The 13,318-nt window shown below is 44.2% G+C and overlaps 1 protein-coding gene across 8 annotated transcripts in view; it reads left to right on the top strand.

Annotated features, from left to right (window-relative positions):
• EFCAB11 (EF-hand calcium binding domain 11) overlaps nucleotides 1-13,318 on the top strand; it is a 162,425-nt gene that overhangs the window by 59,283 nt on the left and 89,824 nt on the right. The window contains exon 6 of one of the 8 annotated variants that reach the window (XM_090033888.1): nucleotides 11,616-11,644. The exons of 6 other annotated variants lie outside the window; for them this stretch is intronic. In XM_090033888.1, coding sequence (XP_089890014.1) covers nucleotides 11,616-11,644 — 29 coding nt within the window. Of the gene's footprint in view, nucleotides 1-9,348; nucleotides 11,293-11,615; nucleotides 11,645-13,318 lie in introns of those variants that run through there. One more of the 8 variants, XM_090033890.1, reaches the window with a different exon arrangement.

Raw genomic sequence — 13,318 nt, 5'->3', positions numbered from 1 at the left:
AGGAAGTTAAACACATAAGCCAATGGATGATATATGTAAATGGTCAGACAAAAAAACATACTTAAGCCTTGACAACAGAGCACATCTTTTGTCTTTAGTGTTCCTGAGAATAGGAAAACTGAGGTCCCTTAGCTAATGAGCTGACTAGAAACTGCGTTCTTGAATTCAAGATGCAGGGCAAAAACCAGGTTATTGTTCTGGTATTTCCTTTTGTTTGTTTGTTCTTATATCTCTGTCTGTATCTAATACATGTTATTGATTTCTTATGTTTGTCCTTATAAGTCTTTGGTTATTTCTTATAACTCACTAATTGTCAGGGTAAATGTGATTTCAGGGTATTTGACTATAGAGGCAGGCTTTTTCTCCAGAACGGGGTAGGGATCTATCTGTGTGATTTTTCTGCTGGCAAAATATCCTCTTCTAGGAGTTAGTTGGCAAGCCCTGGATAAGGCAGGTAAGGCTGACGTGGCCCATGTCAAAGAGTTGGCCCTTGTCTCATCTCACCTAGTTCTCAGTGGTCAAACAGTAGATGACAGACGGATTTGCGGCTGAAGGCACACCTAAGGGTGTTAAGAATACGCAGGATTGTGTCTCAAAGGCATACCTGGCTGCTTTCAGGGTCTGGGCATGTCATACCACCTACATACAAAAATGAAAAAAATATTTACTCTGTGTTTTTTCTGGTTATTTAGCTTAAGGGGCTATTGATTTTGAAAACAGAGCCTGTTTGGTGATCCAAATCTCTCAGTCAAATAGGTTCTTAAGATCCAGAAGATTTTGTATACATTTGAAGACCTGAGCTTTCCAGGAATAGCCAGATAGATGTACAATATGAGTATTTTAACGTATTGTAAATGGTTATTTCTAAGAACTTGAGCAAATTGGTCAAGTCTACATTTTAAGTTAGAATTTGTTCCGTTGTTCATAGAGTCATAGATTCATAGATGCTAGGGTTGGAAGGGACCTCAACAGAACATCGAGTCCAACCCCCTGCCTAGGCAGGAAAGAGTGCTGGGGTCAGATGACCCCAGCCAGCTGCCTCTTAAAGACCCCCAAAGTAGGGGATAGCACCAGCTCCCTTGGAAGCCCATTCCAAATTTTGGCCACCCTTACCATGAAGAAGTTGTTCCTGATATCAAGCCTAAATCTTCTCTTTGTCAGTTTATGACCATTTTTCCTTGTTACCCCAAGAGGCGCCCTGGTGAACAAGATCACCCTCTCAGCCTTCTCTTGCGGAGGGAAGAGGTCCAGGTTCCTTAGTCGCTCCTCATAGGGCTTGTCCTGTAAGCCCCTAACCATACGAGTGGCTCTCCTCTGGACCCTCTTGAGTCTATCAACATCCTTCTTGAAGTATGGCGCCCAAAACTGCATGCAATACTTCAACTGCAGTCTGACCTATGCCACATAAAGGGGGGAAGTATCACCTCCTTGGTTCTATTTGTTATGCATCTGCTGATGTACGATGAAGTGTGGTTAGCTTTGCGGATGATTTCATCAGAATGACGACTCATGTTCAACTTGGAATCCACTATGACTCCCAAGATCCCTTTCCGCTTTTGTGCTGCTGAGAGGGTCACTTCCCAGCCAGTACGTATGCTGGATATTTTTGCACCCTAGGTGCAGCACTCTGCACTTGTCCTTGTTGTACTGCACCCTATTGTTTACCACACACTTTTCTAACCTGTCCAGGTCTGCCTGCAGTCATTCCTTACCCTCCAGAGTGTGCACTTCACCCTACAATTTAGTATCATCTGTAAACTTGAACAGAGTACACTTCACACCCACATCCAAGTCACTGATGAAGATATTGAAGAGTACAGGTCCAAGGACTGAACCCTGCAGGATTCCACTACCCACATCCTTCTGCAATACCGACCAGTCTACTACCACTCTCAGCACGACCACTAAGCCAACTTGTCACTCATTGGACCATGTAAACATCTATACCACAGCCTCTTAATTTATTTATGAGAATGGGATGAGGTACTGTATCGAAAGCCTTGCTAAAATCCAAGAAAACAACATCCACCTCTACTGCATCTAAGCATTTTGTGACCCTGTCATAAAACAAAACCAGACTGGTTAGCATGATCTACCTGTTACAAATCCATGCTGGTTTCCCTGCTGCATTATTTTTCCCACTGGACTGCCACAGATATGATCCTTCATAAACTTTTCAAAGACCTTTCCAAGGATGGAGGTGAGACTGACTGGCCTGTAATTACTCAGATCTCCTTGAAAATAGAGACCACACTGGCCCTTTTCCAGTGCTCCAGGACCTGACTCTCAGATGAAGCTTATCCAGGCCAGCTGACTTGAACACATCCGGTCCATCCAAGTGACTCTGCACCAAGTCAATGTCGACAGTTGGCTGGTGTCCCTCTGCCTGTCTAAGAGCCCATTAGGAGACTTATTTGGACCCCTGTTCAAGAACGCTGAGGCAAAAAACTCATTAAATAGCTCAGCCTTGTCCCCCCCCTCTGTCACTAATTGCTCCTTCTTGTTCAGTAGGGGTCCTTTGCTGCCCTGTGCCTTCCTTTTATTTCCTACAAACCTAAAAAAAAGACTTCTTTGTTGTCTTTAATTTGTGTTGCCAGCTTCAGCTCCATAGTTGCTTTGGCCTTTCTAACCACCTCCCTACAAGTACGGGCCAAGTAGGTACACTCTTCCTTGGTAGCTACCCCCCTGCTTGCACTGCCTATATGCCTTCTTTTTTGCCCTTAGGCTCCCCTGGATTACAAGGAAGTATTTTGGCTCCTTTCCCCCTTTTCCCTCATACTGGGATCATCTCCCTCTGTGCCTGAAGGATTGCCTCCTTTAGGAATGACCACCCTTCCTGGACTCTTATCTTGCCAATACACCTATCCTGCAGTGCATCATTGACTACGCTCCTGAGCACACTGAAGTTAGCCTTCCTAAAGTCGAGCACTTCCACCCTACTAGTTATCTTACCCACCCTGCTCTGGATGGTGAATTCGATTGATTGGTGGTCACTGTCCCCAAAGTGACCACAAATCTGCAGCTCCCCTACCAGATCCTCCCCTGTAGCCAACACCAAGTCCAGTAAGGTATTTCCCTGAGTGGAACCATATACCTCCTGTGTTAGGTGAAGGTCCCGCATGCAGGTTAAGAACCTACATGAACAATTGGATTTGGCTGACTGCTCCTCCCAGCAGATGTCAGGTTAATTTAGTTCCCCCATGACAACCACGTCCCTAGACTGTACAGCCTCTGAGAGCTGCTTCAAGAATTCTAGGTCTAGCTTTTCCTCCTGGTGTGGTGGTCTGTAGCAGACCCCCGCCACCAAGTCCCTTTCCCTTCGACCTCCATGTATCCTAACCCACAATGCCTCAACTTTTTCCTCCTCTGATCCCATTTTGATTAGGGTGGATGTACAACGCTCCTTTACATAGAGAGCAACCCTGCCCCCTTTCCTCCCTACTCTGTCCCTTCTATACAACCTGGAGCCCTCAATGTGTACCACCCAGTCATGGGTAGGGTCCCACCAGGTTTCCGTTAGCCCCACTAAATCAAAGTTATTACCTGCAAGTAGAAGTGCGAGTTCTTCCTGCTTGTTCCTCATGCTCCTAGCATTAGTATAGTGGCACATGAGCCCTCGGAATGGTGGCTTTGGTGCCCCGCCGTTCTGTTTTCCTAGATTAAAAGAGAGCCATAAACTGAGTTTAGGAAATGTCCTGTTTTATAGATGCTATCATCACTAAAAATTTAACATTAAAAAAACTTTTCATGCTCTTTTTGGTGTTAGTGTCATCAGTTTTTCTAGTAGAAACACATAACTCTAACATAGGTTTATTTGCATTAAGTATCCACTCAGAAGTAACAAGATGACTTCTGGGTCATATACAGATCCTAGATTGAACAGGATAGGGCCAAACTTACTTATAGTTTGACTGGCTAATGAGTGTTGCCAATCAAAATAATCCATGAAGTTCATGGTGTAGTTTTAGTTTTAAGCATATTATAATTAATGAATTATGTGATTTTAATGTTATGTATTGCTATATCTACACAGTCTACACATCAGATATCTGCACATCACTGCACAGTCATGCTCAGGCCTTTCAGAGGTTCCTGTTAAACAGAGTCTGAATTAACTCTTAAACCTTGACTAGTGTTGATTCTTTAATTGCATTGGACCAGTGGTATCACTCAGACTATGAAATTCCAGGCAATTGTTAGCCAGGTGTGTTTACCTATGAGATATAAGGAAAAATGAAGGTTCCCTTTTCTTTTCATAAAAAAATCACACTCAGAGTGATAAACATGTATTTAACTGATGCCCCTAAGGATCACTAAGGAAATAATGTGGAGTAGTTTACAGAGGTTCAGCAAACTTTCTAATAATCTTTTTTCCATGCATTTCCTACTAAGGTTAAATCCACAAACACTAACAGTGGGAACAGATTTTAAGACAGGATTCATATGCCTTGCTGCTATGATTTGTGACCCCAGGGAAAAAGTAGAAGATAACTTGGAAAGAGATCTGTGGCTCGTACATCCTTATGCTTCTTTTCTTCTGTCAAGACACTGATTTTTTAAGATCTCTATTAATAAAGTCCATTTTGGTTGTCAGAACCATCCTTAGGCTTGTTCAAGTTGGTTAACTGGCCAGTAATCAATTGAAACACAAGTAGGATGTATGCCTTAGGCCCCTAACACATGTTCATTTAAAAGTGTCATGGTATGGGGTATGGCGGGATGCCTGATTTGGGGATCAGGGATCAGATCCCACTCAACTCCTTTCTACTTGTTAATGCAGAGGGAGCTGGGGATCATGACTGAGAGGGAAGAAAAAAGAGCTAGCCTTTTCCCCCCATGTTTTCCCTAACCAGCACCAATTAGCAATAAATCAAAATTTCCTCCAGGGAGTTATAAGATTCTTTAAATTGTGGATAGGGCCAGGTTATAGGTGGTAAGGTAATTATTTAAAGATTAATCAAATATGGACACTGAGGCTTTAAGCAACATGTGAGATTGACTCATACTGCAGTATTTGCACAGTTTTGATTAAAACAGTAGCATGCTTAATATGTCCATGATATGAACACATTCAAGAAATCCGTTATGTGAAGCTGTGATAACTTGATCTTTGGCTCTTGAGGTCTGAGCTTTAACCTCTACGTGGAGCTCATTAAAATGAACATGGTAGATAAATGCAACTTTATAAGAAGAAGGAAAGAATCCCTGAAGAAAATAACTTAAAGACTTCTTTTCAAATAAAGTTTCTATCTCCTTTGTAAATTTAACTGTAAAAGTTTGTGACCATGCATTGTTTTGATAATATCTTACCCTGTGCCTTATCTTAGAACAATTATAGACATTTTTAAACACTTTCTAGCAGAAATATGGGATAAGAAACAATTTTCTTCACATGCATGGAACTAACCTAAAGTTAGACTTCTAGGTGAGGCTATTTTATGAACTTACTAGTACCAAATCACCCCATTATCATCTTGTATGGTGCTTCACTAAACAAGATAACTCCTGAACAAGCAGCAGTTCCAAAGACAATATTGTTTGGGCTAGAAATCTGTAGGAGGTACTTACGAAAGAAGAGCTAACAGATTATTTGAAAACAGAACACAGTGACAGTTTTAAAATCTCGCTCCAGTTTTAAAATATGAACGACCTGCCAGCACATCATTCTCTAACAATAATCTAAGTGTACATTATTCTAAAAAAGTAAATTACTATATCTTCTTCAGTCATTGTATATAACTAAAATTATATAGTGCACAGGAGATCGTGCCTGAGGGAGAGGTGGGAGGAGGGTTTCAGGGACGAGCTGAATGGAAACTGCAGTGCAGGTTGGGAGCATGAGGGAGACCCCCAGCAGTAGGCTCTGGCTCTGCCCTTGACCCAGGCCTAGGGCTACCACTGCCACTGCTGCCTGGCTGGGGCCAGAGCTGGAGCTGGAGCTACTGCATAGGATAAGCAGTGATAGAAGAGGGGACAAGTGGCCAGGGAGTGGCAGGCACCGGGGGAGCAGACTCCAAGTAGACAAGGGAGGCACTTTTGGGAGGTGGGGACAGGTTGCAGAAAAATGTAGGCACAGGGTGGGAGCAAGATGCATGGGCGGGAAGGGGCAGAGGGCAGACTGCCTGCCCCCCACTGCTGATTTCCCCATTGCAGCAGTTGGGGAAGACAAATATAAGATGACCCTCCAATTAGCAGATTCTACACATGAAAAATTATAACAAACATCATTTTTCATGGATAGAATCTAATTATTGGAGTTTTGTCTTAAACTTTAAGTCATCTTCATTCTGGGTAAATATGGTATGTTAATAACGTATAATACAAACCAGGCAAAAACAATAACTATTTGTTGAAGTCATTGAGTTAGAAACACAAAATAAGAGTTTTATTTAAATTATCTTTTCTTTTTATTTTTTTAAAGTATACACATCCATCACTTTGATATTTGAATATTTTAAAACTATGTAACTGCCTCGGATGAAGTATGCTGCAGCCTATGAAAGCTTATGCCTCTCTGAACAAGGTAGCCCATAAGGTGGCCCCCTACTTTGCCTTCTGCCAAACTTCAGACTAACATGGTGTTACCAAGTTGCCATTTGCCTTCTGCAGTAAGCTAAGAACACCTTGGTGACCTGGACTAGTCTGAGTCTTAATTAGGTGGCCTAGGTCATTCCCCCCTCAAGGTGAGGCTGTTTCTGTTTTCACTCAGTCTCACCTGCCATCACGAATGACTCATGCCCTGGCAGCCGCATTGGTGACGGGAGTGTGGCAGCGGTAAGTGGGAGCTCCCACAGACACTGCTGGTGTTGTGTCAGCAGCAGGAGGGGCAGGTGATAAGCGCTGACCAAAGGTCAGTGACTACTCACCACTGCCACCACCAGCAGGTGGCAGCAGCAGCCAGCAGGGATTGCGGACTGCCCGCAGACACCGCTGGGAGTGTCGGCAGCAGGCTGGCGAACGGTGACCACCCCCTATACATCACCCCTGCCTACCATGGCTTTGATGAAAAAATTATAGGAAGTGGTGTTCAACCTAGCAACTGTCATAATCCTTGGATGTAAAGCAACAGAGACCACAAGGCCCATATACCACTGAGCCCTTCTGGACCAGTTGGCGGGCCTTAGAGGCCTGAATGGGAGCTCCTCTGACCTCTACACTCCCATCTCATACATCTGGTAGTATCCGCTATGGCACAGACTCTCAAGAGGGGTCTGCAATCACTCCACATTAATATTTAAAGTCTTACATTGTGTGTAGATGAAATGGGAGCCCTAAATTGAAGCAATGGGTTTAAAAAAACACTGCTTCAATTTAGAGCTGATTAAGCCCCTGTGTCATGCACATACCCCTCTGACTTAACTGCCTCTCCGGTTGGGAGGGGAGGGTGAGCTGCCAGCAGGTGGAACAGTCCCTGGGCTGGTGCTTCCCTCCACAGCAGTGGCAGCCCCCCCTCCCGACGGCATCTGCCTGCAACCACCCGGCTTGGACAGTCCTGGGGGACACAGCAGATGCGGAGGGAAGCACTGGGCCCTCTTGCAGTTCAGGCAGGCTTTGGCCGGGGCGGGCGCAGGTAAGGGAGGGAAATGAGGCCCACCGGTTTTCTTGGGCAGAACCTGGTTTCCTGGGCTGCTGTCAAGCTGCCTCCAGGGCTTCCTGAAGAACTGTGGAGCTGAACGGAGCCCAGTGCTTCACTCCATGGCTGTAGGGGCAGCAAACTAAAACTCCTCAGAGGAGTTTTATTTTCCTGTGCCCCAAGTCATTTAAGGCGCATTATGCTGCCGAATTTCATACTGTGGCTGGAATTACTGTGCAATACGCTGCCGAGGCATGCAAACACCAACACCATTAAAGTGGTGCAAAAGCATTTTTCCCACTTTAAATTGTAGTGCACACACCCCTCTCGTTTCGTGCACACACCCTGCACTTACCTGCCTCTCTGGTGGGGAGGGGAGGGCGAGCTGCCAGTGGACAGAGCGGTGCCTGGGCTTCGGGGGGGGCGCTGGTGCTTCCCTCTGTGGCAGGGGCAGGACCCCACAGGCAGCACCTGCCTGCAGCACCCAGCTTGGGCAGTCCCGGGGGGGCACCGCAGCCACAGAGGGAAGCACCAGGCCCCTGTGCAACTTAGGCAGGCTCCCGGTGGGGGGTGGAAATAAAAGATCAGACTTGCTGCTTTTCTTGGATGGAGCCTGATTCTTGCAGAGCCTTGGAGCTGCACAGAGCCCAGTGCTTCGCTCCGTGGCTGTAGGGACAGCAAACTAAAACTCCTTCAAGGAGTTATTAGTTTGTTGTGCCCCAAGTCATGTAGGGCACATTATGCTGCCAAATTTCATGCTGAGGCTGGAATTACTGCGCAATACGCTGCTGAGGCATGCAAACACCAACACATTAAAGCAGTGCAAAAGCATTTAGCGCACTTCAAATTGTCATGCACACACACGTCTCGTTTCATCTACCCATGGCCTTATTTACTCCATATTAATATTTCAAGTCTTAGTTGCGACCAGCCTCATATCTGAAGGCACCAGGTCTGGCTCCCAGAACACCCAGGAGTTTGTCCTGTATAACGAAAAGGTGAGCAGCTTAGTGCTTTCACCTGCCTGGTGCTCGGCTCATTTTGTCATCTGCTCACCCCTGCACCTCAATTACTCAGGCTTCTTGAGGCTCACCGCTAGTTCTCTGCTCCAATCAGGAGCCACTTCCGCTGCACAGCTGAGGCTTGTGATCCCTGCTGAGGGAATGGTTGAGCCCTAATTAACCGACCAGCTGTTAGGTGGCAGAAATAGTGTGGGGCTTCAGCCCGGGGCCAAGCCAGGAAGCCTGATCATGCCAGTGCACATTTCCTTCGTTGGCTCCCAGCCTGGGGAGTCTTTTCAGCACAGCTGGGACTGGGTGGTGGCCACACCTCAGTTCTCCCAGCTCCAAAAGGGTCTTGCCATCTGGGTGAGTCCCAGCCGTGCTGCAAGTAAAGAAGGGAGTGCGAGCAAGTCATTTTTCCCCTCCTTCATGCTGACTGTGCCACACCTAGCTAATTGCCTCTCTTTGAATACATACAATTCTGTATGTTTATTCTGCAGCCAATACAGTGTGATTGTATACACACATTGATTCTGTATAGTGTTTTTATAGGAAAGAAGTTATACGTATGTTTTACATTTCAGCTGAGGATTCTGGGGTTTGCAATCCTTCTCACATCAAGGAAATAAGGTCTTAAGCCAGAAAGAGAGCTGACTGTATCAAATTGACCATGTTTTGCTTTTGTACCAGTGCATTACTCCAGTTTTCCATTAGCGTGGTTAAGCCAAACTTGACCATGCGTGTGTGTCTCTCTATGTTTTGTCTCATTCCCAGGCAATCCAGAAATTCCATGTCAGAAGAGAACATGTCAGTTCATGAGTGAGTGGTGCCTCCTGAATCGGGGGGAGCACCCGCAGAAGCCGCCAACCCTGTCGGGGGGGGGTGCCAGCCTTCCCGACAGCGTCAGTGTCGGCCACTGGTGGGGCACTGGTCCCATCAAGAGGGGCATGTGCACCCCCATGCACCCCCTACCAGTCGCATATGTGTCAGTTTCTTAGTAGCAGAATAAAAATGAGTACTTCCAGAACAAAACTTTAATCTCAGATTTTCCAAAACAAATTTTTTTACCTATCTTAAATGTTTAGCAGTTTATGAAGACAAACGTAAAGACTTGTGCTTAAAGTGTAAGTTTTGTGTCATAAAGTGTATGTTTTTGAAATAACTTGAAAATGGAAGCCCTTTATATAGCCACAGAAAAACCATTATGTCTTTCCCCACACTGCCAAATACTTGTATTTCAAGCTTGAGATGGAAGGGGACATCTTTGAGTGAAAAAATTAAATTTAATGCCCATTCCCAGTGCCACGTATGTTGATGTCTGTATAAAAACAACATTCAATCCATGGCCTCTAGGCTGAGACTATTAGTAGTTGTAGATATTGGTTTCTTATGATGGAAATATTGGTGTGCTGGGACCAGACCACTAAACTTCTTTCACTATGTAGCTATTAGGCTTTAACAGTTTTCAGTAATAGCCAGCCTGTACTGGGTTTTAGTAAGTAAATCAGAGGGAGTCTCTCTCTGGGTGTAAATAGACGTTGCTGGATAAAGCAGATCAGCTGTGCTAGGATGTCCCTCAGCACAGCTGATCCATTTCATTGGATAAAACACATTTTCCCATTGTTCTGCCTGTTGATCTTGCAGTCCAATGGGTGACAGGTTGCTTACTTACAGAGATGTACCCTAGAGGTTCACAGGGTGACATCTCTGTAAGCAGGGAAAGCCAAACAGGCACCGCCAGGGCTTTAGGGGCCAAATGCTGTGCAGGAATTTCTGGAGCACACAGGACCAGGACCCTCAAGCACCTAGAGCACCCATCTGGAGTGGCTGGAGACATGAACGTCACTTGTCCCTGGCAGCTGGAGGGGCACAGTGGCGGCGCGAGCGTGACAACAATAAGCATGGAGCTCCCACAGGTGCTGTAGGCGGTGTCAGTGGTGAGGGGGGAGGTGACAAGCGCCGACCGGGGTCGGCGACTACCCACAGGTGCTACCAGCAGCAGCGGTGGCCAGGGGCTATCACAGACCGCCTGCAGAGGCCACCGGCAGAGTGGCAGTGGGGTGACTAGCAGCGATGCCTGCAGACGCCGCCAGGAGCGTCAGTGGTGGGGTGGCGAGCAGCGATCACCCACAGGCACTGCTGATGGTGTCTGTAGTGCCTTTTTGTAGGGGGTACACTGCTACACTTAGGAGGTGCACATGCAGCTGCATGCATCCCCTATGCATCACCCCTGGCTGGAGAGTGCAGACAGCTCTGGGCTGCCCACACTCCCACCATGAAGCAAATTGGCATCTGCAGCAAAAAAGTGGTACTAATTATTGCCTTTTGTTGTGGTCATAAATTTGCCTTTTGTCATGTGACAAAGGGCATGGATGTCTATTTGCTTTTGCTTTGTACCGTCATTAATATCGTTATGGTGGCACAAAGATGACATCTATTTCCAGCCTTTGTCCCATTAGCAGTCTCTCTTGGATCCATTGAATTGCCTTACAAAATGTATGTAAACAGTTTGAATAAAAGTGTTTACTCATATAAGGGGAAGTGAGAAAAGACAAAAGTCCAGATTCTGATATTTTTCAAGGATTTTAATAGATACCTGGAAGTCTTTTCATTAACTTTAGTGAGCTTTGGATCATGTTTTGGGGAATTTGAGAGTATGTTTGTGTTAGGGGGAAGTTTTGTTTTTAATATAATTTAATGACTGCTGGCTTTGTGAAGGAAGGGGATGGGTTTGTATATGTGCATGCCCTGTTTTAGTTCTGTAATGACTTCTGTAATGTATTTTTTAATTGATTGCAAGGCCACAAGAATATAAGTTCTTTTATGTTGATTCATTTAAAAATAAATAAGAAATTACACAGTAAATCAGGTGACAGAAGTAGCATATGTTTATCCTTTGAACTAGTAATCTGTATATTTCGATTGACATTTGATTTACATCTATTGATGTAAATCAATATCTTTCCAAGTTTCTGAAACAAGTGTTATATTCACAGAATCAGTTAATATTATTTTCATCTGCCCTTACTCTACATCTACAGAAATTCAAATCAACATGACACTCCTGTGGGTGAGTTTATTTTCTAAGTCATCGATTCAATTCTTTATGTTTCAATAAACTGAGGTAGTTTTCTCAGTAATGATTTCCTCCTGCCTTCTATCATTTCAGTTGAAAACCTTCAATCTTCTGTCACTATAACCATAATAACTTGCATCCAGCCTGTTAGAGTTTGCTGCTGCATTTCTCTGGCCTAACTACAGTTCTTCCTGGCTATAAGTTCCTGAGTTACCTGTATTTGAAGCTCTCTATTTGACTGGCTAAAAGGGCATTTTCTCTCATTTCATCTACACCTTCAAATGTATTGGACCATCAGTTATGAGCAGCATGGTATATTTGACCCATCACTGCCTGGAGGTGTAAATTGTATAGACATGCTCTTAGTTTGGGCCCATTTGCATTCATGAAGGCTACCATCTGAAGTTTGGAAAAGATTCCCCCCCCCCTGTTATTATCAGGTTTGTTTATTTTAATAAAAAATAAACTCTCATCTATAGATATACAATTACTTGGTGTTATCAGTGACATTAGATGTGATAATTATTTCTGCATAAAAGGTCTGCAGGCAAAGTATTCTTTCCTTCAAGGAACCCTGTCTCCATTTCTTTCCTTATATGATAAGAGTTTAGTTTCATTTCATACCAATTACATGTTAATTCTTTTAGTCTTCTGGTCTAAACCATCACACTTTCATCAAATTTTCTGTTCTCTTGTGTCATCCAGTTCTATTTAGAAAGCATACTCTAATTCTTTGGTTATGGCCTAGGCTTCTGCAGAACCTAGATAAAAAAAAGTCATAATCCAGCAATCTCCAAAGAGTCAATTTATTTTTAAAAAATCTCCTCCTGCAATCCAGGCTCACCCTGTAGGACCTTAGCAGTGGTAGAGGAAGAGAAGAGTAGAGCACCTTATAAACGAATTGGCAAAGCTCGTATCAGAAGTTCCCATTTACCAGGCACTGAAAAATAAGGATGCAGTCTTTTCAAATGTTCACTTTTGATGCAGGGTCCTGTTGGATCCTTTCTGTGTAGCCTGAATGAACAAAAAACATTCATTATGTTTTACTGTGTAGTTTCCAATCATTTGGCCTAGTTTCTTCCTCTCTTCCCTTTCTGTTCTAGTTCTTGCTGTTTTCTTCTCAGATCTCTCAAGATTAGAGGTTCAGTCATTGAGAAGAGAACAATTCTGTTTTCCCTGTTAATGGGTCTTCTTATGAAGCAACCCTCTGCCAATTCAGAACACCTCTTCGTGGGTTTTTTTGTTTAATTTCTTTACTATGAGTTTTTCCAATTTTAAAACCATTATCTAGGAGCTTAGCTGTTGAACTGGTTCTAAATAGCTAGGAGCCAGTGCCTAAAGAGAGAAATTTACATATTCTTCCCTTCTGAGGCACATCATTGGAGCCATCCAGCTTTCTCTCCATTTTGGCAGAGGGCCACTCCACAAGAAGAGCCCTTCAACAGTAAGACACACTTGATCTATTTCTTTCATTGCTTGCCATTGCTTCTCCCCTCCCCATGAATTTCTAAGAAGTTAAGCAATGTCTTTTATATACTTCAACAATAGGATAATCCATTTTAAAACCTTCCTAAAAAAGCTACTTTTGTGATGGCTGAAATCAGGTGTTGGCTTAAAGCTCTCTAAACACATTATTTCACAATGTTTCTAACATTCTTATCAATAAAG

This window comes from Crocodylus siamensis, chromosome 2 (genome assembly GCF_052110815.1).
Source record: "Crocodylus siamensis isolate JL-2025a chromosome 2, ASM5211081v1, whole genome shotgun sequence".
In the NCBI taxonomy this organism is placed as follows: domain Eukaryota; kingdom Metazoa; phylum Chordata; order Crocodylia; family Crocodylidae; genus Crocodylus; species Crocodylus siamensis.
This window is presented reverse-complemented; position numbering and strand designations above follow the sequence as displayed.